The sequence below is a fragment of the Olea europaea genome, chromosome 12 (assembly GCF_002742605.1).
Source record: "Olea europaea var. sylvestris chromosome 12, O_europaea_v1, whole genome shotgun sequence".
Taxonomy (NCBI): domain Eukaryota; kingdom Viridiplantae; phylum Streptophyta; class Magnoliopsida; order Lamiales; family Oleaceae; genus Olea; species Olea europaea.
In genome coordinates, this window is record NC_036248.1 from 6,111,116 (window position 1) to 6,137,327 (window position 26,212).

The 26,212-nt window shown below is 34.8% G+C and overlaps 3 protein-coding genes across 3 annotated transcripts; all 3 read left to right on the plus strand.

Moving 5' to 3' along the window:
- On the plus strand, window positions 1-3,467 carry LOC111405365 (serine carboxypeptidase 1-like). The gene is made up of 13 exons (XM_023034197.1): window positions 1-137; window positions 339-493; window positions 611-687; window positions 781-903; window positions 994-1,096; window positions 1,187-1,224; window positions 1,309-1,410; window positions 1,511-1,588; window positions 1,668-1,919; window positions 2,697-2,762; window positions 2,838-2,953; window positions 3,032-3,191; window positions 3,326-3,467. The coding sequence occupies exons 1-13, from the start codon at window positions 1-3 to the stop codon at window positions 3,407-3,409; spliced, it is 1,491 nt and encodes a 496-aa protein (XP_022889965.1). The 3' UTR covers window positions 3,410-3,467.
- A 1,868-nt stretch (window positions 3,468-5,335) lies between these two features.
- Window positions 5,336-8,611, plus strand: LOC111405367 (serine carboxypeptidase-like 20). The gene is made up of 14 exons (XM_023034199.1): window positions 5,336-5,620; window positions 5,706-5,860; window positions 5,966-6,042; window positions 6,237-6,359; window positions 6,437-6,539; window positions 6,620-6,657; window positions 6,738-6,839; window positions 6,930-7,010; window positions 7,103-7,330; window positions 7,653-7,718; window positions 7,808-7,923; window positions 8,015-8,128; window positions 8,239-8,284; window positions 8,379-8,611. The coding sequence occupies exons 1-14, from the start codon at window positions 5,469-5,471 to the stop codon at window positions 8,460-8,462; spliced, it is 1,485 nt and encodes a 494-aa protein (XP_022889967.1). The 5' UTR covers window positions 5,336-5,468; the 3' UTR covers window positions 8,463-8,611.
- Window positions 8,612-15,077: 6,466 nt separating this feature from the next.
- On the plus strand, window positions 15,078-20,443 carry LOC111405368 (riboflavin biosynthesis protein PYRR, chloroplastic). Its single transcript, XM_023034200.1, has 9 exons — window positions 15,078-15,470; window positions 15,833-15,967; window positions 16,475-16,574; window positions 16,706-16,831; window positions 16,920-17,233; window positions 17,611-17,730; window positions 18,932-19,177; window positions 19,271-19,396; window positions 20,002-20,443. Exons 1-9 carry the CDS (start codon window positions 15,108-15,110, stop codon window positions 20,287-20,289), a joined length of 1,818 nt encoding a protein of 605 aa, XP_022889968.1. The 5' UTR covers window positions 15,078-15,107; the 3' UTR covers window positions 20,290-20,443.
- Window positions 20,444-26,212: the final 5,769 nt, after the last annotated feature.

Consider the following 26,212-nt stretch of genomic DNA (forward strand, 5'->3'; position numbering starts at 1 on the left):
ATGGACAGATTTGTCTTTCTTGCAATTATAGCATTATGCATACCACTGTGTTGCTTAGTTGAATCAGCTCCAAAAGGTTCATTAGTGAGTAGTCTTCCAGGATTCAATGGCAGTTTCCCTTCGAAACACTATGCAGGGTACGTACATAGACACTTCTCTTTGTTATAAAGTTAGATTTGACTTTCTTCTGAAAATATCGTTGTTTATAGTTGTACGACTTTGAGAAGACCCGTGTTTTTTTTATAAATATCAGGGAACTAATTATGGCGATCTCTTCGTTAGAAGCATCTCTAACATAGTTACTAATATGGAACTATATATTTTGCCATTTAATCTAGGTATGTGAAACTTGACGATAGAGATGATCGTCCTCCCAAAAATATCTATTACTACTCTGTAGCATCGGAAAGAAATCCAACGACCGATCCAGTTGTTCTTTGGCTCAACGGTGGACCTGGTTGCTCTAGTTTTGATGGCTTTGTCTATGAGCATGGTAAACATACTACAAAACCCACAAAATTAATTACAATTTTCACCCTTTTTTAATAAAAAAAAATTCCAAATATTTATTTGTCTTCTAACGAGTTATAAATGCAAATATTATCCACAGGGCCATTCAATTTTGGTACAGTAAAGGGAGGAGGGGGATTGCCAACTTTGCATCTCAACCCTTATAGTTGGTCTAAGGTAATTATTATTCAAAATTAACTATTTTTCCTCATTAATGGCAAAATAATCAATGTATAATTAATAATTGTATTTTTGGGTGTTAATTTAAAGGTATCAAACATTATCTATTTGGATTCTCCAACAGGTGTTGGATTCTCGTACTCTACGAACACATCCATATACAAAACTGGAGACTTACAGACTGCATCTGATGCTCATAGTTTTCTCCTTAAGGTAATTTCACGTGTATGACATTAAGTATTCACGTAAAATAATTCAAATTCAAGAATTAATTTAATTTTATCTTGATCTTTTTTCCGCTAGTGGTTCGAGCAATATCCAGAGTTCGTCACCAACGAGTTTTATATATCGGGGGAATCATATGCTGGGATTTATATCCCTACTCTCGCTTCTAATATTGACAAAGGTACATAAAAGGAGTCGAAGAGGTACTTGATAAAATTTCTCAATTTTGTGTTCAATTATTGAATAATACTTGTTTTTTTATGTATAAAAGGCATCAAAAGTGGGGTCAAACCTATTATTAATTTCAAGGTACATTACATAGGTTTTTTTTGCCTATTAAATTATGCTTTATTTATCATTTATTAAGCAAATATCAAAAATTAAACGATGCAGGGTTACATGATTGGAAATGGGTTGTGTGATAATACTTTTGATGGGAATGCTCTAATTCCATTCTCACATGGGATGGGACTAATCTCAGACCATTTGTTTAAGGTATATATAATTCTGTTTTCAGATAAGTTCTATTTATTTGAGCGTTAAAAATTCAATTCTTTAGTAAAAGAAACCATTACACTATCGATGATTATTGTAGGAAGCTGAAGTCGGATGCAGTGGAAACTACGATAATAACAACAAAGATTGTGAGTCTGCAAAAAACAAAATCGATGAGGTAATTAAAACACGTAATCTTAACTTGCTAACTTTTAGTGAGTGGATTATATTAATTTTAACTGATTGTTCTCTTGCAGGTTTTAGATGATTTAAACGTTTATGACATTCTTGAACCATGCTACCATAGCCCGTCAGGAGCAAATGAAAATACAAGTACAAGTAGCAAGTTGCCAGAAAGCTTCAAGCAGTTAGGAATGTCAGCTGGTAAACCACTTCCAGTTAGGAAGAGGATGTTTGGCCGAGCCTGGCCATTCCGAGCGCCAATCAAGGCTGGAATTATTCCGTCATGGCCGGAATTAATGGATAACAACCACCCCGTTCCATGTACTGTAAGTACAAAAAACTGTGAAGACTTGATGTTTCATCTTAAAATGTCAACTTTGTTAAGAGGAGTAGCTCAATACCTAATAAGTTAGTCTATGTTCCCATATCCTTAATTGATGTGGGATTTTATCCCTTAATAAAAACATAAAATTATAACGCTATAGATTAGCAGAGGCGGGTTAGGCGGCTCGTAAATTCACTTAAGAGACTTTTTCAAAAGTAACCATAAAAGTACTATAAATAGAAAAGTTATAATCGACGCAATCGCTGACATTTCTCGATGGAAATCTATATTATTAGTAGTTCGAATAGAATTATCTGTACGAATCCTGTCTGATCACTTATGATAATGTCGCTGGTGATAACTGTTGCACCACCATCAACTATTATCATTTATCAATGATAATGTAAAAAGATAATTACTGATATTTCTTCAATTGTTCAACAAGAGATATTTATTCTTTGGTCAACTTTTTCCATTATTACGTAAGTTTAGTTGTCTTTTATTTATTTATTTTTCAGTTTTTATTTAGAATATAACTAATAAAGAAGTAATTTTACAACTATAATTTCATTTCATATTTCATTTTTATATGTTTAGTAATCTATTTATTGACGAAATTTTTATCGGTATATTTATTAAAAGTACCACAAATCTGCATGTTAGATTATTTTTTAAATGACTATAAATTATCGACAATATCTAAAAAGAATATTATTTAAATATTTTTATTCTGATAAAAGTTGTGAATTTCATAAAATATTATGTTGAATGGATGCAGGATGATAGTGTAGCAAGAGTATGGCTGAATAACAAGGAAGTTAGAAAGGCTGTACACGCTGATCCTGTAAGTAAATTATCTACTTTATTAATTATAATTATAATTATTAGAAACTAATTAAAAGTTGTTTGTATAATTAAGGAGAGTGGAGACTGGAACTTATGCACGTCCAGAATTAACTATAACCATGACGCTGGAAGCATGATTAGCTACCACAAAAAATTGACCGCTCGTGGATACAGAATACTTATATATAGGTAGCGTAATTAATTAATTTGGATAATTAATTATTTTCTTCATTACAAATAATTAATTTGGATAATCATTTATCACAGTGGAGATCATGATATGTGCGTTCCATTCACTGGAACTCAAGCATGGACAGAGTCATTAGGATACGAAGTAGTGGATGAATGGAGGCCCTGGGAAATTAATAAACAAGTTGCTGGGTTTATTCAGGGATATGCTAATAACTTCACGTTCCTTACCATCAAGGTAGTTCGACCGGGGTCACGTTGAGTACTAAATATCTAGAAAATAAATTATTCTCCGATTTGTTGCTTCTTTTTTTTTTTTTTTTATAACATATTCAATCAAAGATTTAACACAATTTTTATTTATTGCTATAGGGAGCTGGACATACTGTACCTGAGTACAAGCCACAAGAGTCGCTATATTTTTATAGCCGTTGGCTACAAGGCAAAACAATATGATGAAGTTATTTTGAAATTAAAAAGATTTAAGATTTTCAATACTTGATTTCTAATTTTGTCAAGGAGTGTTATTGTTATTGACTTGGAACTGTTGTTTGATTTTTCCTTTTTTTTTTTTCAAGTTAAGATGGAACTCGACTACATGTTAAATTAATGTTAATTATGTTCGAAAGACAAGTCAGAAGGATTAATTTTTTTTTTAAGGATAAATCTCACATTAAATAAATAAAAAATAAAAAATCGGCGTATTAGAGCTTGAGCAACTTTTATTAATAATAACGACATTTATCAAAATTTACCAAAGATTTAATTATTAACAAAACCAAAAAGGCCTCAATCACATAAATTGAAAAGTCGTGTACAATATGACAAGGTAGTTAGACATACTTTAGTAAAGATCAACAAACATATGTATATAAAGTCAAAATTAGATGGGCATTCATAGTTTTTTGGCTCTGAAACTACTCAAATTTGCAACTGCTACCAGCTTTAATTAAGTTTTTTCATGTCAATGTAAGACTCACCAAATACAGGGTAAAAGTCTTGACCATCAAACCAACCTCAACTTTTCTTCATTTCTTTTGTTTAATTGTGCTGAGTAATATATAGAGAAGTGACCGGGACACTTCCCCACCCCCACCCAAAAAAAAAATAATAATAATAATAATAATAAATAAAAAATAAAAAATCCAAATGTAGAGCTCTTATCCTAATGTAATTATTCTTCAAAACAATAATTAATTGCCACATTGCTTGCAAGATTAATGCGTTATCAGTCTATTGTCAACATAATAATTAAGATTACTTTTATGCCAATGAGTTGACTAAACAGTCGGTGTACTCTTTTTCTTGAGGCTTCCAAACCACCCACGAAGGCTAGCCCACCAGGGATACTTGTTACAAAATCTAGAAGACCATTGTTTGATATCTTGGTCATACTTAACTTTGACTATATGAGACAATGACGAGCTAAGCCTTTTCCTTCGTGTACCATTACCTCCTACGCAGGTTTATCAATGATGCCTGATGTGACATTTGTGTATCCATTATCTCCACATCCCCATATATACTTTAGTCCCAGTTGGAGCCCCATTTTTGTATTAAATTACATTTTGAATTAATATTTTGTTAGAGAATGTATTGTTAAAAAATAAGAAAGAGTTTTGGGTCTGCATATAAAATTATTTTATAAAAGAATGTATAATTAAAAATGAGTTTTGAAAAAACGAGGGGCCAAATATAGGCTTAGTCATTCTCTCCAAATACAACGTGGACAAAATACAAGGTAGATACCAATAAAAGATATCATTGTTGGACCTCTGATGTTTGGGACCAAAGGCAAACCTTATCAATTGAGCTCCTAGTGGGCCCTCAATCGTAGTAAGTATTCAATTTATTTTTGTATCTATAAGAGTTTTACGTGAATAATAATTAACTTAAAACTCATCAATAAAATAACAAATAAAACTATTATTCAAATTATTTATGTATATTATAATCAAATAACAATTATCGAAAATTGATAACATAGACAATCGATCCAATCTTTCATGCGACAGCTATTTGGACATAAGTTTTGATCAATCTCAACTTGGAAAAAAAAATGTCAACTCATGTAACTAAACCCTCTTAACTTTTGCCCTCTCTTCTTTTAGGCCTTTTTATTATTTGTGTGTGTGTGTGTTAAATTAGTTTGGTAATTCTAGTTTCATGGTCCCCTTTGAATTTGGACCTCAGTGGAGGGCTTCACTTGCCTCACCTCATCAGTCCGGCTGTCGAAAGAGCATCTGCCACCCAGAATAGTAAGTACAAACATGTAATTCCATTGTATACAATACTCATAGGGATTTACGCCTGGGCCCTCACATCATTGCCGTTGATTATTGTCTCATCTCATGCCATCATGTGAAAATCATCATCTTCTTATCTACTCAACATATGCCTAGTTAACTTCACAGGTGACTGCTCTGACGTCAATATTAACTCGATTCATCACTTTCATTCCAAAAAAATTCATCTTTTGATTTTCTTTCTCCCCCGGCCAATCTCTCTATTGTTGATGGAGAAACCCAGATTAATGTTTCTGATAATTATACTACTTTGCATGCTGTGTTGTTTTATTAATATTAATACTGAAGCAGCTCCTCAAGGTTCATTAGTCACAAGTCTCCCGGGATTCAGTGGTAGTTTTCCGTCAAAACACTACGCAGGGTACGTATTTGTCTTTGAAAAAAATCATAATTATTTATTGATATAGGCCGAAGCACGTTTATCTTTATATATAATATATATTCAGGTATGTTACAATTGATGGCGGAGATAGTCAGCCTTCGAAAAATCTATATTACTACTTTGTAGCATCGGAAAAAAATCCATCCGTTGACCCAGTGGTTCTTTGGCTCAATGGAGGACCAGGATGTTCTAGTTTTGATGGCTTTGTCTATGAACATGGTAAACTGAGAACATCCTATTCTGTCCTATATTCTACAATTGTTAACACAAAACCAATGATTTACTCTCTTTTCTAACCGGTTAAAATGCAAATATTATCTACAGGGCCATTTAATTTTGATGCAGCAAAGCAAGAAGGGGAATTGCCCACTTTGCATCTCAATCCCTATAGTTGGTCTAAAGTGATTATATTTAAAATAAGTTTATTAATATTATAACCCTTTTCTTGTTTGACCCCCAAAGCTCATTTTCAATCATTCATTTCATAAAATTTACAACTTTTTAATCATAAAATTTCATTAACTTTCTATCAAAATCCTCTAAAAATTTAATCTTTATCTAAACCGAATAAGGGCATAAATTTTTCTTCACGTAGGTATCAAGCATTATCTATTTGGATTCTCCGGCTGGAGTTGGCTTCTCATATTCCGCCAACACATCCAACTATGAAACCGGAGACTTGCAGACTGCATTTGATACTCACCTTTTTCTCCTCAAGGTACTCTTCACATAATTAATATTATATGTACACATATGATATATGCTAATTATTTCTTGGTGTTTTTTTCTTTCAAGTGGTTCGAACAATTTCCAGAGTTTGTTGGCAATGAGTTTTATATTGCAGGGGAGTCATATGCTGGTGTTTATGTCCCTACTCTTGCTTCTGATGTTGACAAAGGTACAAATTATATATTAGATGGACTCTTGAACTTCTGTCCAATTATTGGATAAAAATTCTTGTATATTAATTGGTTGTAGGCATCAAAAGTGGGGTAAAACCTGTCATCAATTTTAAGGTACATGTGCCCGGCCTTCCCCTAAAAATTTCTGCTTTATTTTTGTTGCAAAAGGATTCTATTTAATGAATTTGATGCAGGGTTACATGGTTGGAAATGGAGTATGTGATCGTAGTTTTGATGGGAATGCTCTTGTCCCATTTACACATGGGATGGGCCTAATCTCGGATCAATTGTATAAGGTAATGGTTCATTGATGAATTAATAGGCACAATTGCTATTCATACATTTGGTCTGAATTGCGAATTTCCGTTTAATTGTGATGATTACAGTCAGCTGAAGTCGAATGTAAGGGAAACTACTACAACTACAGCAGCAGCAACTGTGGGTTAGCGTTAAATAAGATCGAGAAGGTATAAAGACAAAACTTTAAAATAGTGTATCCATTCACAGTTTGTTAACTTTTATTGAGTAGATAATAATATTGGTGATTCTTGTTATACAGGCTTTACAAGGTTTAAACATATACGATATCCTTGAACCTTGCTACCACAACCCAAATACAAGTAGTCAGTTGCCAGAAAGCTTCAAGCAATTGGGAACGTCAAATGATAAATCACTCTCTGTTAGAAAGAGAATGTTTGGCCGAGCCTGGCCTTATCGAGCACCAGTTAAAGATGGACTCATTCCTTTGTGGCCGCAATTATTGGAAAGCGTCCATGTTCCATGCATAGTAAGTACCAAAAAAACACCAAAATTCGTGATACAAATAAAGTCTTATATGGAGAAAAGCACATATTTAGGTCAATATAAAAAATGTATCACCCACCTAAGTCATCAAATTGTTCTCGTTTTTTATCTTATCCATTTCAGCATGACCAATATCCATGTTAGCATCCTCATTTCCACTACAAGCATCCTATGGACGTCTGATCCTTTAATAGCCAAATACTCAGAGTTATAAAGCATAGCCGATCCAAACGTTGTTTTCTATGACATACATAGACTTCTCGTAGTTCTTCTCCATGTCATTGAAGTCACTCTAATGAATGCAGGATGATGGAGTAGCAACTGTATGGCTGAATAACAAGCAAGTTAGGAAGGCAATTCACGCTGATCCGGTACGTGTACAAATACCAATAATAATTAGAAAACTAATTAAAAGTTGTAGTAATTAATTAATTTATATATTTGAATTTTTATAATTAAGGAGAGTGGAGAATGGAGCCTATGCACAGGTAACCTACGCTATTATCATAATGCTGGAAGTATGATAAGCTACCACAAAAACTTGACCGCCAGTGGATACAGGGTACTCATATATAGGTAATTAAATTATTTAATTAATTCCTTTCCTTTCATTATATATACATATGTGTGTGATTACAAATTAATAAATTTAAGTCATTTATTTCAGTGGAGATCATGACATGTGTGTCCCTTTTACTGGAACTCAAGCGTGGACGGAATCACTCGGATATAAAATAGTCGACGAATGGAGGTCGTGGATATCTAGTGACCAAGTCGCTGGGTAATATAGAGAATAATCTAATGAGTACCAATACTCATCTCATGTTAATCATTGATGATGTGATATATCATTGAATTGATTGATAACATTGCATTATTTGTCTTATGCAGATATATTCAGGGATATGCTAATAATTTCACATTCCTCACCATCAAGGTATTTGGAGTATTTTTTAACCCATTTGTCTGTTTTCTCGTTGATACAATATAATTGATTAAAGATTTAACAAAATTTATATTTTATAATATAGGGAGCAGGGCATACTGTTCCTGAATACAAGCCACAAGAATCGTTGGAGTTTTATAGCCGTTGGCTACAAGGCCAAACAATATGAAGTGATACAAAGTGAAAATAGCATGAAGTTGTATGCTTAATTTTCAACAATTCATTTCCCCCAGAAACAATTCATGTATACATGATATTTATACATCATGAAGAAATAAAAACAATAAAGATTTCCAATAGTTCATTGCAATTTGTGTTTGTCGTTGTTGAGAGTGCTGTTTTTTTTTTTTTTCCCAATTTAAAGATAATCACTTAATCTGATTATACATTCTTGAATTAAATTGAGTAAATATTAATTTCTTATTTTATTTATTTAAAAAAAGACAGGTTAAGAGAATTACTTAATATAACGTACTAAGACTGAATTGCTTAGATTTTATTTTTATTCATCGAGCTTAATTACATAATCTCGACAAGGATCAGTAAATCTTTTTCTAGAATTTTACTTTCACCAGTATATAAAGATAGAAAAATAATGTCAAGTCTTCAACTAGAATAAATTTGTATATGTATCAAAAACGAAAATGACGTATGTGTAAGGTCTTCAACTAAAATAAACGTGTAAATATATATATTTCAAGAGGCGTGCTGTTGGAAAATTCCAACATATATGGGGCCACACATGTATATAAATTAAAATGTGTGTTGCTATCTTAAAGTTTTTAATCCATTAAAGTGTTCTATCGGGTTTAATTTTGGACTTATTGGTATTAAGTGTTATAGGATTAAAGCATAGAAATCGACTGGTTGTTTTAAATTAATGAGGGGCTAATTTAAAACAAATAAAAGATGATAACTACCTGCAGTTATTTATCATAGGGTCATGATCCCCAACTGCACGTGAAAAATTTTCTAGATTCTCTGCATCCCCATCAACGGAGAGTTTTTTCAAAAATCTTAAAGGAAATCATGTAACAATTGGAAGATCATAACTCGAACAAAATCAATTACAATTTATGGATCAAGGTACGCTTTCGCTTTCATTATGTTCTCTTTGATTTCAACATGAATCAATTATGTGAAAGGATTGTATTTTGGATTATTAGTTCCTTTCAAAACTGGATTAAAAATCTTACATGTGCTATCAGAGCCTCTCTATAGTTGAATCTTTGGGAATATCGGGTTTTAAGAATTCTAAAATTTTGGGTTATTTATCTTTCACATAAATATTTGGAATTTTTGGGCATACGACTTCCTTCTGTTTTATATATCTGTGAATCAAAATTCCTCAAGAAGAAAACTCCATTTCTGTGTATCTTCTATGGATCAAAAGTAGACCCACTTCCCACTCCCCAGATTTTCGAAAGTTATGAAAACATTTGTGATAATGAATCTATTGTGTGTTAAAAAAAAAAAAATCATGAAATTTTGGTTGGGATTGGAAAATTCCAACATATATGGGGCCACACATGTATATAAATTAAAATGTGTGTTGCTATCTTAAAGTTTTTAATCCATTAAAGTGATCCATTAGGTTTAATTTTGGACTTATTGGTATTAAGTGTTATGGGATTAAAGCATAGAAATCGATTGGTTGTTTTAAATTGATGAGGGGCTAATTTAAAACAAATAAAAGATGATAACTACCTGCAGTTATTTATCATGGGGTCATGGTCCCCAACTGCACACAAAAAATTTTCTAGATCCTCTGCATCCCCATCCACATAGAGTTTTTTTAAAAATCTCAAAGGAAATCACGTAACAGTTGGAAGATCATAACCCGAACAAAATCAATTACAATTTATGGACTAAGGTACGCTTTCACTTTCATTATGTTCTCTTTGATTTCAACATGGATCAATTATGTGAAAGGATTGTATTTTGGATTATTAGTTCCTTTCAAGGAACTTGTTTCTTTTGCAACAAAACTGGACATGTGAAGAAGGATTGTGTCAAATATCGCAATTGGCGTGCAAAGAAAGGTACAATTCTTACTTTGGTTTGTTCTGAGGATAAATTAGCTTCTTTACCTAGAAACACTTGGTGGATAGATTCTGGTACTACTACTCATATAAGTGTTTCTATGCAGGGCTGCCTGAACTACCGAAAGCCAAATGATGGTGAAAGATACATCTATGTGGGTGATGGTAAATCGGTGGAAGTTGATGTAATATGCACTTTTAGGTTGTTATTAAGAGTTGGTTATTATTTGGATTTGAAAGACACTTTCGTTGTACCGTCTTTTAGACGAAATTTAATTTCTATTTCTTCATTGGACAAATTTGAATATTGTTGTTCATTTGGAAACAATTAGTTTAGTCTTTTGTTAAATTCAAATGTTATTGGTACTGGTTCGTTATCTACATATGATAACCTATATTTGCTTAATATTATTGCATCATATACTGAAACCTTGCATGTGGAATCACGTGGTACTAAACGCAAATTAAATAAAGAAAATTCTTTAAAATTATGGCACAAGAGCTTAGGTCACATATCAAAAGCTAAAGTTGAACGACTTGTGTCGAATGGTATTTTGGATTCCCTTGACTTTACGGATTTTGATGTATGTATTGATTGTATCAAGGGAAAACAGACCAAAACAAAGAGATTAGGTGCTAACAAAACTTCAGATGTCTTATAATTGATACACGTAGTGGACCGTTCCCTACAGCTTCTTGAAATGGTCAACAATATTTTATATCATTCATGAGCGATTACTCACGTTATGGGTACCTATATCTTATTCATGGAAAGTCTGATTCATTGGACATGTTCAAACTGAGGTTGAAAATCAACTCAACAAAAGGATAAAGAGCGTTCAATCTAATCATGGTGGTGAGTACTATGACAAATATGACGGATCAGGTTAACAATATCCAGGACCATTTGCCAAATACCTAGAGGAATGTGGAATCGTCCCACAATATACCATGCCAGGATCGCCTAGCATGAATGGTGTAGTTGAAAGACGAAACAGAATTCTTAAGGACATGGTAAGGAGTATGATTAGTCATTTAAACTTACCAAAATCACTCCAGGGAGAGGCATTAAAGACCACAGCTTATATTCTAAATAGAATACCAACTAAGGCTGCTGCTAAAACACCTCATGAGCTTTGAACAGGCAGAAAGCCTAGTCTAAAGCATTTTCACATTTGGGGATGTCCAGCTGAGGCTAGGCCTTATAGGCCACATGAAAAGAAATTGGACTCTAAAACAGTAAGCAACTAAGTTATTGGCTATTCTGAGCGATCTAGGGGCTCCAAATTTTATGATCTCACACTTAAGTCAATTTTTGAAACGGGAACTTTAACATTTTTTGAGGATATTGAGTTTGGGGGAGAAATAAGGTTAGAGAAATTGTCTTTGAGGAAGAAGTTGAGGAAGGATCGGTTTCGATTCCTACTACTGCTTTTGACAATGTACAGGTTTCTATACCTGTCATTGGTCAAGAAGTATATCCAGAACCTCAACAAGACAATATTGAAGAACTTCCCAACCAAAATGAGGTAATTATTCTAGAAGTACAAACTCAACAACCTTAAGAACCAATGCCATTAAGGAGATCCACGAGAGAAAGGAAAAATGCTATTCTGGATGATTTTATAGTATTTCTCCAAGAACATGAGGAAAATAATGGAATGATGGAAGATGATCCAATCAATTTTCATCAGGCCATGTAGGGTTTTAACTCTTGACAGTGGATTGATGCCATGAATGAAGAGTATAAGTCTATGCAAGATAATAAAGTTTCAGATCTTGTCCCGTTACCAGAAGATGCGAAGCCCATCGGTTGCAAATGAATTTTTAAAATCAAAAGGGATTCGAAATGTAATATGGAAAGATATAAGACTCGTATTGTGGCTAAATGCTTTACCAAAAAGGAAGGCATCGACTTCAAAGAGACTTTCTCTCCAGTTTCAACGAAAGACTATTTCAGGATAATTATGGCACTTGTTGCGCATTTTGACCTTGAGTTACATCAGATAAATGTTAAGACGACATTCCTCAATGGCGACATTGACGAGACGATCTATATGGTGCAATCAGAAAACTTTGTATTTGGAGACCCGAAGATTATGGTTTGCAAATTAAAGAAATCCATCTATGGGCTCAAGGAAGCTTCTCATCAATGCTACCGCAAATTTCATCAAATAATTATCTCATTTGGTTTTGAGATGAATATTGTTGATGATTGTGTTTATCACAAGTTCAGTGGGAGTAAGCATATTTTCCTGATTTTGTATGTTGATGACATACTGCTTGCCACTAATGATATATGCATGTTGCACGAAACCAAGAGATTTCTGTCAATTTTGAGATAAAAGATTTTGGTGACACCTCTTTTGTATTAGGGATTCAGATATGCCGAGATCGTTCTCGAGGTATTCTTGGATTGTCACAAAAGAGCTACATCGATAAAGTACTTAAGAGGTTTGGTATGCAAGACTGCAAACCAGGTGACACCCCTGTCGCTAAGGGAGATAAATTTAGTCTCAAACAATGCCCGTAAAATGACCTTGAAGTTAAGGAAATGCAGAAGATTCCTTATGCATCAGCTATTGGGAGTCTAATGTATGCTCAAGTTTGTACACGTCCAGACATAGCATTTATTGTTGCAATGATAGGCAGATATTTAAGCAACCCTGGAATGGATCATTGAAAAGCAGCCAAAAGGGTTATGATGTATTTAAAAAGAACAAAGGATTACATGCTCACATATGACAGATCGGATCAGTTGGAGATCATAGGGTACTCCGATTATGATTTTGCTAGATGCCAAGACAGTAAAAGATCCACATCAGGCTATAGCTATCTGCTAGCTGGAGGAGCTATTTCCTGGAAGAGTGCCAAGCAGACACTCATAGCTTCTTCTACCATAGCTGCAGAGTTTGTACATGCTGTGAGGCATCTAACTAAGGAATATGGCTGCGAAACTTTGTCATTGGGCTGTACATTCTGAACGATATAGAAAGACCACTAAAGTTATATTGTGACAATAACTCGGCAGTTCTGTATTCCAACAACAACAAGAGCACATCTAAGTCAAAACACATTGACATTAAATTCCTGATCGTGAAGGAAAGAGTACAGAGTGGACAAATTTTCATAGAACACATTGGGACGAACTCCATGATTATGGATTCACTTACTAAGGGATTGCCACCCAAGGTCTTTCATGAGCACACTGCTCGTATGGGTGTCAGATTTATTGAGGATATCGTGTTTTAGTGGGAGTTTGTATTCTTATTGCTTTATGTTTAATTAGACACATTTGTGTATTTGGATATTTTTCTGTACAGAAATAAAATATTCAGTTCATTTCACTCTGTTATTATATTCAGTATTGATCTCACTTAAGAAATAAGGTTGGACCAGTTGGAAATAGGCATGTTTGGATCACATAACATGTAATTTCCATTCTATGCTCCCATGATTGATCTACGTCATTTGGTTGTATGGGTGTACGTTACCATTGATGGATTTAGTCACGCTAAATGTGACGAAAATCGCTTTGATCCTACATCAATATGATTAATGGACGAGATTGTTTGAAAACACCCTTAATAATGATAGCAAATTTTGAGCTCATAAGGTTTTGCACCTTTAAAAGATTACATGTGTGGCCCAGTGGGAGATTGTTGAAAAATTCCAACATATATGGGACCACACATGTATATAAATTAAAAAGTGTGTTGCTATCTTAAAGTTTTTAATCCATTAAAGTGATCCATCGAGTTTAATTTTGGACTTATTGGTATTAAATGTTATGAGATTAAAGTGCAGAGACCAATTGATTGTTTTAAATTGATGAGAGGTCAATTTAAAACAAATAAAAGATGATAACTACTTGCAGTTATTTATCATGGGATCATGGTCCCCAACTGCACGTGAAAATTTTTCTAGATTCTCTGCATCCCCATCAACAGAGAGTTTTTTCAAGAATCTCAAAGGAAATCACGTAACAGTTGGAAGATCATAACCCGAACAAAATCAATTATAATTTATGGATCAAGGTACGCTTCCGCTTTCATTATGTTCTCTTTGATTTCAATATGGATCAATTATGTGAAAGGATTGTATTTTGGATGATAAGTTCCTTTCAAAACTGGATTAAATTCTTACACGTGCTACTTGGCCAACTTAGAAAAGTTCATATTTCAAATATTGTAATCTTAAATAATTACTTCTTATAGAATGAAAAATATACCAAATTAGTATTTACGTTGCATGATGAGATTGAATTCAATTTGAGTACTTATAAAAAGCAAGCAACTTTTGTTGAACGTTTTCTAAAAAAAAAAAAATTGAATTTACAAGGTAAAAGTTTTCAAGTAAAACGTTCTTTAACATGTACTAAGATGTTTGATCAATTATTATTTTATATTTTCGTTGGACCCTTAAGAATTTTAAATAAAATTTTTAACTTACACGCAAGATTTAATTTAGTACACTAGCTTGAGTCAGGACCAAAAACTTTAAATTATTTAAATGAGATTACCGATTTATCTAATATTCATTTATCGAGATTTTAAAGCAACCTTTTCGTGGCTGAAATAGCTAATGGTACAGTAGCCGTTTAATTTATGAAAGATGTATGTAGAAATGGCAAGAAATAGAGGTTGTGGATTGAAGTGAAATATTTTATAAGTTGGGGACAGAAGATGCAATTTAACTTTTCTTAGTACAACTTACAACTTAGGTACAAACAGATGCAACCTTGGTACAAACCTATGTCTGGATAGCATCTAATGGCGTTCGCATTAGGAGCTTTCACTTTTCCTTCTTCCATTACTTGCAAAGCCACTTCAATTTCATCCTCGTCTCACGATCTCGATGCTGCGTACATCAAACGCGCCGCCAATCTAGCCGACAGCTCAGCGGGCTTCACTGCTCCACACCCAAACTTCGGATGCGTGATAACCAGCACCAATAAAGGAAGGGAAAGGGTGGTGGTTCTAGGGGAGGGCTATTTGTATGGGGAGGGGACCATGCCGGCGGAGCTGCAGGCAGTGGAAGCCGCCGGCGAGCTTTGCCGTGGTGCGACCGCTTATCTCAACATGGAACCCAGTGACTGCACCGCCGACCACACTTCCGTTTCTGCTATCGTCCAGGTAAGCAATTACAATTTGTCTGTTACATTTTGCATCAAATGTTGTAACTTTCTTATACTTTTTTCAGGTTGGAAGATAATGCGGGAATTCACTGTTGATTATCGTACCTTTCTTTATCAAATCTTATGAATTGTTGGAGTCTACATTAATTAAATTTCATTTGCTTCCTAGCTGTACCTTATTTGAATTGATACACACTATCATGTTCCTAGCCTTCGGTTGTATTAGTTTTTCTGTTCTTTTGTAATCATGTTGCTAGCTTTCTTTAGCATTGCATCCAGTTTGTTCTTCAAATGCACTGTGCTTGGTAATATTTTCATGTTTTCATACTCAAAATTCAAATGTGCCTGATACGTTTTTAGGCTGGAATTACTAGAGTTGTAATCGGGATTAGGCATCCTTTGCAACATCTTAGGGGCAATGCTGTCCGTGCACTCAGAAGTGAAGGACTGCTAGTTGATGTTCTTGGTGAGGACTTGCAAAGTAAAACTTTTGAGGTAATGTCGTCTAATTTAAAATATTTCCTGATATAGCCTGAAATTTCGCTCTCAGCTACTCAATTAGTACCTGTGTCATTAATCATTGTCCTTCGACTATTATTTTGTTAATTTAAATATGTAAACCAATTAACTGTCATATGCTCACTACAAGTAGGTATGGATAAAACACCTGCAATTGCTTTGCGATAATTCAAGTTGATATTGCTTTTTATCATTTTCTAGGCTTGAATTTTAGAGCTTCGAGCTTATAAGGTATATTGCCAAATATTTGAGATTTGAAATAAGTTCTAGAATGTTAATTGATAACTTACGAAAGGGTATGTTGGGCAGTCATGTTGGTTATCAACATAGCTAGTATTGTGGTCATTCTGAAACCTTTTCTGTCCTGTAATTTTGATTTAGATTCTTGATTTCAAAAACTTCTGATGCACTTTCCAATTTTTATTTCTTATGTATCTGATGTAGCACATTCTAATATATTAACAGCTTAGATTTGTCTTGTAGGAAGCTCTGAAATCCTGCCTAGTAGTCAATGCTCCTTTGCTCTATAGAGCTGCTTCTCGTGTTCCATTCTCTGTTCTCAAATATGCAATGACACTTGATGGTAAGAAGAATTTAACTATTTTTAAACTCTTTTAATGGTTTTATGTGATAAAATCTGGGTGACTGTTTAAGGGTACAGATTAAAAGAATTTGAGAAAGGAGTGAGTTTACTAATTTTACCCGAAAAAACAGGGAAAATTGCTGCAAGTAGCGGACATGCATCATGGATAAGCAGCAAAATGTCGAGATCTCGAGTTTTTGAATTGAGGGGCAGAAGTGATGCTGTTATTGTTGGAGGAAATACTGTACGGAGAGATAGTATGGATCTTTCATAGCTATAAATTTTCTGATTGATGGAAACGCTGAAAATGTTTGAATACCATTCTAATTCAAGTTTGAAATATAGATCCACATCTAACCGCAAGACATGGAGGTGGACATTTGCCTCGACGGATTGTAATGTCAAAAACTCTTAATCTTCCCGAGGTTGCAAACTTGTGGGATGATACCGAGGTGCCCACTATGGTTGCCACACAGAGAGGTGCGAGAAGGAGTTTCCAGAAATTCCTTGCATCAAAGGGCGTCGAAGTAGTTGAATTTGATATCCTAAATCCCAAAGATATAATGGATTACTTTTACGATCGTGGTTATCTTTCAATTTTGTGGGAGTGTGGAGGGACGCTGGCTGCTTCTGCAATTTCATCTGGTGTCATACACAAGGTATGTGTGGGTAGACCCATGGTATTTTACTCAAATTTACTACGGAAAGAGTACTACTGCAGAAGTTTACCCTCTTATGATGTCTACTGTGGAGTGGGTGTCATTCACAGCCTAATTATTTAACATTTAGCCTTTGAAATGTGATTTTAACAATTTATTATTTGTTTTTGTTCCCTGCAAGTGTTTTTTGAGTCTCCTCCCATGTTCCTTTGTTCGACTACTCCTGCTCAATCTTATCTTTTCTGGTTAGTGGGTTTATTGTAACATACTGAAGAATTAGATATTCTACATCAGGGATCTTATGCAAGCACCAATTTTTCAGGAAATATGTTGTTCTAGTTTTTCTATGTCTTTGTCTTTGTTATATCTTCTTGCAGGTGCATGCATTCGTAGCTCCTAAAATTATTGGTGGGAAAAATGCACCGTCACCTGTTGGCGAACTGGGGATGGTGGAGATGACACAAGCTTTGGAATTAATTGATGTTCAATACGAGCAGGTCAGAAACATTTCTATATGTACTTGCATCTCATCTTCGTCTGTAAAATCTTCTTCTGCAATTCAGACATCGATGATAGCCTAAACTGGTTTCTCGGTTTTCCCCCTTGTATTATAGATCTGCTACACTGTTCTTTTTTTTTTTTTCCCCTTGTATTATAGATCTGCTACACTGTTCCTTTTTTTTTTTTTTCCTTTTATTTAGATCTGCTACACTGTTCCTTTTTTTTTTTCCTTGTATTATAGATCTGCTACACTGTTCCTTTTTTTTTTTCCTTGTATTATAGATCTGCTATACTGTTCTTTGTTTTCATTCCATACTTTATAGATCTGTTATACGGTCTATACCTTGAGTCTGAGCACCAGCGATCTGGTGTAGTGGTGTATAAGTTATTCTTGTAGAGTGAGTTATTTTTAACAATGAGAAAAGAAGAACCAATGATCTTTATGATTGCTTTCTTATATTGATGGGCAAACAAAAACCAGAGAACATTTGTTATGATGTTTCCAGGACTTTGTTATTAGTAAGCTTGAGGTTTAGTTTTGGGAACAACTTAGCTAATGAATTCTCATCTAATTAACATATGAGTTCTTCATAATGTTATTCTGTATTTTATGATTCGTTTGCAATAAGAAGCTCTCGAATATGTTCAAAATAGGCCCTAAGCTCTTTACAAAAACTTCATTTGGAGTGTGTAATACAAATCTTTCACCCTCACAGCCACATGAATCTATGTCTAAGCAAACATCAATAAGTTGGAAATAGGAGGTCAATATCTTTTTGCACCTTGCCAAAAATATTGTAATGGCACTACGACTTCATCATTATTTTCTGTTTTTGGAGGTTGATTTTTTTAGTTCTTACCATCAACTTTCTGTGGGTAATGAACAGAGTTGTGCTCATATTACATTACCATTAACCAGTACTTAAATTAGTCCTGCTTTGTTATATTTCCGTATTGAGTTTATCGCATTCATAATTCTGTATCGCTGATGTTCTTTTATGTTGCTATATTTTTCCACAGTTTTGATATTTGTAGTTGTCCTTTCTATGGGTTAGTTGTGCTCTTCTCTACACATAATTGTAAATGCTCCTCTTATGAAATAGCTGCATTAACATTTTAATATTATCTGCTTTCTGCTAGGCTCCTTTCTCTCTCCATATTTTCATTATTGGCTCATGTTTGATGCAAGAACTGCAGATTGGTCCTGACATGCTAGTAAGCGGATTTCTCCAGCCTGTTCCCGACCTGACACCTAATATTCCATCGATGGATGAAACTTCTGCAATTGATCCAAGTGTTTCTGCTTATGAATCAAACATTATATTCTTCTTTAAAACATGGGATCCTCATGGTGCCTTTTCAAACTTCTCTTTGCATCCAATTCAGATGCCTGATGAAAATGGAGATTATTATACCTGGCCAAGTGTGGAGCATTATTACCAGGTCTCTTATTTATATCTCTTCATTGATTTTGATCTATAATTTGTGTGATACATCATTTCTAGGGATTTTCTTCAAGTTTTCTGCAATTTGCAGGCGAATAAGTTTGTTGGCGTAAATAAGCCTGTTGCCAAAAAGATTTTGGTTGACATAAAAAATGCAAAAAGTCCTGAGGAAGCAGCACGACTGGGAAGGAAAATACAAAGGAAGCGCCCAGATCTGGTATTACTTTCCGATAGTAAGAAGATATGTATTGGCATGAAAACGCTAGCAGTTTAATACTTACATTAGTTAGGATGAGCAAGATTCTATTGAGACTTCATGGGTTACATACACTGGTTGGCACTAAACTCTTAGCAAGATTTCAAGTAGTTCGCGAAAGTTTATTTTGTTCTAATTTGATCGTTAAAATTTTATTCAAGTTGGTTACGCCAACATGGTTTGCCTGATGGAAAAGGTGACATGATCGTCTAGTTATGTGCAACTATTCTCCCAACTAGTCTCTCTTGGTGGACTGAATGACCAAATTGTAACAAATGTTTAAGCGTAGTGATCAACTAATTTTTCTAGAAGTTCAGTGACGTCTGTTTTTAACCCTGAAACTTGATTTTGAGAAAAAAAAAAAAAAAAAAAAATTGGAGGCCACCATGAAATTTTTCTAGAAGTTCACTGACAACGTCTGTATTTAACCCTGAAACCTGATTTTGAGCTTCCGAAATTTCTCTGTATTTTAGCTCGGAAATATTATCCAAGATTAACATTGCTTTCTCGTGGTTATTGACAATTTTGAACAGGAACCTGATTCAATTTTGCCATGCACCATGCAGGTGAGATCTGATTGGGAATCTTCCAAAATTGATGTTATGTATAGGGCATTGAAATGCAAATTTTCAACATACCCTAACTTGACATCTATGCTACTCTCGACTGCGGGATCTGTTCTTGTAGAAGCTTCACCTCATGATCTGTTCTGGGGAGGTGGTCGAGATGGAGAAGGCCTCAACTATCTTGGTAGGCTGCTGATGCAGTTGAGATCAGAGTTTTTGGCTGATTCTTTATCAAATAAAGATGATGCAACTTCCAGAGAAGAAAATGATGTTACAACATCGACATGATGACCATCATATATGCTGTGCATATTTATTGATGTTCCATAAGGGCATTTTTGTAAGGAGTATTCAATATTTTAACTTCTTTTCTTATTTAATAAAATACCGTTCAGGTCCAATTCACCATACCAAATGTTTCAATAGAGATCAGAATTTTATTTTATTTTAATTTTTTTTTTTAACGAGTGCTTGTTTAATTGACATATCATATATCCAGTTGGGTTGGAAAAAATCTTGTAATAAAATTTGACTATTTGTGTAGTTCGTAAGTTGAACGCGTACTGCAATTATTAGATTACCAGTTTGTTAGCAAAAGTAATGTTGAGATGAATATCTGAAACATGTCGTACATCTTGTTCTGGACATTTTACGGGCTTGTAGTTTTGTTGTCCACCCTATCATCCACATTCAACAGCAGTATCAGGTTATCAGCTACGAGTAGAAATCATAAATTATTGAAATTAACAGAAAAGATAGAACCGATGAAAAGAAAGTTTACGTGAAAACCAAGCAACCCACAATAATTCATGCAAGGTCCACCATTAGGCTTATTGATTACTAGTTATTGCCCCTTGCGCTCTTCCTTGCTTAACTGTGTCTGTGGATTCCTCCTTTATCTTTCACTTTTCTTTGTTCAATTCCTCCACAAAAGTCCTTCATTCTTTTTCCACTAACCTTTATCAGTGCAATTGATTGTCTTCCGATATTCTATCCGTTGAATTACAATGTTTACCAGATTAAAACCAGCTTAATTGTGTTATTATGTTGTGGAAATATTACAATGCTTTTCGGCAATTCAATTCTCCGCGTCTTTGTCTATCTGTGTTTGTGATTAAATTGCCGTTTCATTTCAAAGCACCTTTTTATCCCTTCTTTCATCCTTAGCAATTGTTTTGTTTTGTTTTGAAAGTAGCAGTTGAATTATACCTTTTTTTTTTTTTTTTTTTTTTTTTTTTTTTTTTTTTGGGAAAATTCTTCAATGAAGGTATAAAAAGCGATTTGGGGTTCGATACTCTGGCCCCTATAGGAAAAAAACAGAGTTTGGTGTTAAAAGGTCTGGAATAATCTTGAGCTCTGATTCATCTTCCCAATTTTGGGTTCTGATAAGCAGGTGAAGTGCGTTTCAGAGGAAAAAAAAAATGATACCTTAATTATTCAGAGATTGGGAAGGGTCATGGTGTCTACTATTTTTGTTTAAACCTTCTACCATTTTAGCTTTTTGCATAATATCAAAAAAATAAAGGGATAGGGGCAAGGGTATACTTGGTTGATTTATTTTTTTATTTTTGTTAGTGTAGCTAGCACTTAGGACCCTAATAACGACAAGGGTGGTTGAAAGTTCATTACTTTTGTTGGAAGCTTATTGGTGGATTTTGTTCTAAGTATCTGAAGATTATGTGGAGGATTGGGATGTTCTTCAACGGGATTTGAAAATAAAGTTTTATGGGGATTTTGTGAAGGATCCAATATCGGGAAATAGGGACTGTGACTGTCTGCCTGGTCTTCTGTGCATACTGAACATCATCAGGGCCCTATGGATGGGGGCCTGCATGTCCAGTGAAAGCAGGAGCCCACTCCCTGGTTCTTCAACAGGAGTCAGGAAGACGAAGGGATCCAAAAGGAGCCTGGCATCTCGAAATTCTTCCTTTGATCATAGGAGGGAGAAACAGCTGCATAGAACATCCGGATGCCTGTTTTTAAATGGATCGAGCGAGAAAGCTTCAATTTTTACCCAGAAAGGCAACAAAGGAATAAATCAAGATACCATGATTGTCTGGGAGGTTGGTTGGCTCCTGCTCCCTTTTATCTTCATAATTGTTTAATTAGTTGCTTTCTATATTTCATTTTTGTGCTTCATAAATTTTAACTTATTCTCTGTAGTTGGTTTCTGCAGTAAGGGTGCTAAATTATTAATAGTAATAGATGTATCTTTTTCATGGTAATAACCTTACTGGACATTTATTTGTTCTTTACAATTGTACACTCATCTGGAAAGTCATATGCCTTCTTGTTTAATTAAGAGCGCGCTCAATCAATTCGTTTCTTTGTTTTTCAAGATTATTTTAATCCTTCTGTGGCTTCTTCAAGAGAATCTTACTCACACTATGATTTTGTATGTTATTGCTTTTGCAACCTACGTTATATGATTAGTTAGTGGAAGTTTTTGTGCACATTCACGTAACTTACGATCCTGTTAAATGATTATTCTTACTCATCTAAGAGGGCATATGACCCCTGATAAATGAACACACTATCTTGCTATATCAAAAACTTTATTGCCATTATCAGTCTCAAGTGGTTTGCAAGACATTGGCATTTATTAATTCATTAGACAATGTCCACAATTTTGGTTCATGTTGAAGTCAAATTGACACTTTTGCTGTAAAAAGAAAAAAAATTTGTACTTTTTATCAGCTTGAAATTAGCTGAATTTAAGGATAAAAGCTGATAGTTTTTACCAAAATATGGTCTTGCATGTTTTAAGGAAAGCTGTCAAGAAAGTTAGTATGTATTAGGTAAAGTGCTGTTGACTATTTTTGCTGGAAACTTCTTGTAATCTCTATATATTTGAGATGTAATATATCAGCTCGTTTTTGGAGTGAACTTACTGAAAAATATACCAGCTTCCATCCTCTTTGTTCAAAAATCTTTCAGTGGTATCAGAGCCCTCTCTGATCTTGGAGGGGCAGTGAGAGTTGTGCAACAAAATCTGGAGAGAAAACCAGCAAGCAACCCTTCACCAAACAGCCGAGTGATCTGTGAGGGTGAGTAATGGCTTCCAGCAATTTTGCAGCACAGCTACCTTCTATTTTTATAGAAGAAAATTATGATATTTGGGCTGCTAAGATGAAGGCCTACCTGAAGGCTTGTGATCTGTGGGTAATCACTGAAACAGGAAGTGAACCTCCACCCCTAAGAGCAAATCCCACAATTGCTCAACTAAAGCAACATAGTGAGGAAGTTGCAAAGAAGTACAAGGCTCTTTCATGCATTCAATCTGCTGTCTCTGATGTAATTTTCACAAGAATCATGACTTGTGAAACTGCTAAGGAAGCTTGGAACTGATTAAAGGAGGAGTTCCAAGGCAATGCAAAGACAAGGCAGATGCAGGTCCTGAATCTTAGAAGGGAATTTGAAGCATTGAAGATGAAGGACACAGAAAGAGTGAAGGAGTTTTCTGACAGGCTACTGAAGGTGGTTAACCAAGTGAGACTGTTGGGGGAAGATCTATTTTATAAAAGGGTTGTGGAAAAGGTTTTGGTAAGATTCAAGAATCATGACTTGTGAAACTGCTAAGGAAGCTTGGAACTGATTAAAGGAGGAGTTCCAAGGCAATGCAAAGACAAGGCAGATGCAGGTCCTGAATCTTAGAAGGGAATTTGGAGCATTGAAGATGAAGGACACAGAAAGAGTGAAGGAGTTTTCTGACAGGCTACTGAAGGTGGTTAACCAAGTGAGACTGTTGGGGCTAAGATCTACCTGACAAAAAGGTTGTGAAAAGGGTTTTGGTAAGCTTGCCTGAGAAGTTTGAGGCTAAGATCTCCTCTCTTGAAGACTTAAGAGATCTGTCCACGATGTCTTTGTCAGAGCTAGTAAATGCTCTCTAAGCTACTGAACAAAGAAGCTCATCAGGCAGGAGGAGCAAACTGAAGGAGCTTTACTTGCCAAAGAAAAAAATAAAGCTCAATTAGGATCTGGAGGAAAGAAACAACAAAATGAGAAGAAAGATGGTGCGAGCAGCATAAGTGGAGGCAAAGATGGAAAAAACTCTCCTTGTCCTCGTTGTAAAAAGAAGGAACATTCTCCAAAATGGTATTGGTTCAGGCCTAGTGTTCAATGTAGGGCTTTTAAACAATTTGGTCATGTTGAAGAGGTCTGTAAAAACAAGAAAGACCAACAAACTCAGCAGCAAGCAAAAATTGCAGAAAATTAGCATCAACAACAGCAGGAGGAACATTTGTTCACTGCTGTCAACTACAAAATCTGTAGCAATGATGGAACTTGGTTGCTGGATAGTGGATGCACTCATCATATGAATTCAAACTCCAACATCTTCACTGAATTGAATGAATCATACAGATCAAGAGTCAAGGTTGGCAATGGAGAACATGTGGAGGTCAAAGGAATTGGTATGATTGTTGTGGAGACTCCAACAGGTACTAAACACATATTTGATGTACTTTATGTGCCTGACATAGATCAAAATCTAGTTAGCGTAGGCCAATTGCTAGAGAAAACCTACACCTTAATATTTAAGAATAAAGCTTGCACTATACTAGATGCAAATAATCATGAATTGATGTCTGTTATGATGAAGAATAGAAGCTTTCCTTTACAATGGAAAAACATCACCACTCGTGCATTTTCCAGTACGGTGGTTGAGTCTTCCTTGTGGCACAAAAGATTTGGCCATGCAAACTTCACCTCACTTAAGCACTTGCATAAACTTGATCTAGTAAAGAACATGCCTGATATAAATGATGATGTTTGTGTATGTGATGTTTGTCAATTTGGGAAGCAAACAAGATTGCCATTTCCCAAAAATCAGTCAAGAAGAGCTTCATGTAAGCTTGAACTTGTTCATTCAAATGTGTGTGGTCCAATTAGGACACCTACTTTAAATGGCAGTAGATATTTTGTTCTTTATATTGATGACTTGACAAGAATGTGCCTGGTTTATTTTTTAAAGTTGAAATGTGAAGTTGCATCTGTGTTTCAAAAATTTAAAAATTTGGTGGAGAATGAAAGTGGTTGCAGGATTAAAGCCATTAGAACCGACAATGAAACTGAATACAACTGTGATAAGTTTGACAAATTCTGTGATGCCATGGGAATCAAGCACCAGTTGACTTTCCATATTCTCCTCAACAAAATGGTGTGTGTGAGAGGAAAAATAGGACAGTGATGGAGATGGCTAGGTGTTGTGTTGGATGTTTGAAAAAAAAAATTCCAAAAGAATTCTGTGCTGAAGCTATTAACACGGCAATATATCTTCTCAATAGATTGCCCACAAAAGCCTTAGAAAAGAAAACTCCATTTGAAGCTTGGTATGGAGTCAAGCCTGATGTTGCACACTCAAAAGTATTTAGTAGCATTTGTTTTACTCATATCCCTAATGCAAAAAGAGATAAGTTGAGTCAGAAGGCTGAGATTGGCATTTTGGTTGGGTATTGTAACAATGCCTAGGGGTACAGAGTCTACGATCCTCAAACCAAGAAGATGATAGCCAGCAGGGATATCAAAGTTGATGAAGAATCTTCATTGGATTGGGAGACAAGTTCAGTAGTTAAGAAGCAAATTCAAGGAGTAATACCCCAAGAAAAAGATGCTATTATCAGTAGGGATGAAGCAGAATCTGATAGTGGTTCAGATTCAGAAAATGAAGCGATTAGAACAAGATCACTTGTAGATGTGTATGCTAGCAACAATTCAGCCATGCTGGAACCTTCTAATTTTTTTGAAGAGGCAAGTTCACAAGGTTGGATGGTAGCAATGAAGGAGGAGCTGGCCATGATTGAGAAAAATGATACTTGGGTGCTATTTGATAGACCAATAAATAAAAATGTGATTGGAGTTAAATGGGTATACAGAACTAAGCTAAATCCAGATGGTTCAATTAATAAACTCGAGGCCAGTCTGGTTATAAAAGGTTATTCTCGGCAGTATGGTGTTGATTTCTCGGATACCTTTGCTTCGGTGGCAAGGTATGAAACAATAGAGCTGTTGATTGCTTTAGCTACTCAAAAAGGTTGGAAAATCCATCAATTGGATGTTAAGTCAACTTTTTTAAATGGATATTTGCATGAAGAAATTTCTATTGAGCAACCAGAAGGCTTTCTTGTTGCAGGAAATGAAGACAAAGTGTACTTGTTTAAGAAAGCTTTGTATGGATTAAAGCAGGCTCCGAGGGCTTGGTATAGCAGAATTG

Excerpts from the sequence above, each read along its gene's own strand:
- LOC111405368 (XM_023034200.1), top strand. The coding sequence starts at position 15,108 with ATGGCGTTCGCATTAGGAGCTTTCACTTTTCCTTCTTCCATTACTTGC. Across the intron at positions 15,968-16,474 it reads TGCAAAGTAAAACTTTTGAG|GAAGCTCTGAAATCCTGCCT; the intron begins GTAATGTCGTCT and ends TTTGTCTTGTAG. Across the intron at positions 17,234-17,610 it reads CATCTGGTGTCATACACAAG|GTGCATGCATTCGTAGCTCC; the intron begins GTATGTGTGGGT and ends ATCTTCTTGCAG.
- LOC111405365 (XM_023034197.1), top strand. The coding sequence starts at position 1 with ATGGACAGATTTGTCTTTCTTGCAATTATAGCATTATGCATACCACTG. Across the intron at positions 904-993 it reads CTCATAGTTTTCTCCTTAAG|TGGTTCGAGCAATATCCAGA; the intron begins GTAATTTCACGT and ends TTTTTCCGCTAG. Across the intron at positions 1,411-1,510 it reads TCTCAGACCATTTGTTTAAG|GAAGCTGAAGTCGGATGCAG; the intron begins GTATATATAATT and ends TGATTATTGTAG.
- LOC111405367 (XM_023034199.1), top strand. The coding sequence starts at position 5,469 with ATGGAGAAACCCAGATTAATGTTTCTGATAATTATACTACTTTGCATG. Across the intron at positions 5,861-5,965 it reads TGGCTTTGTCTATGAACATG|GGCCATTTAATTTTGATGCA; the intron begins GTAAACTGAGAA and ends TATTATCTACAG. Across the intron at positions 8,129-8,238 it reads TCTAGTGACCAAGTCGCTGG|ATATATTCAGGGATATGCTA; the intron begins GTAATATAGAGA and ends TGTCTTATGCAG.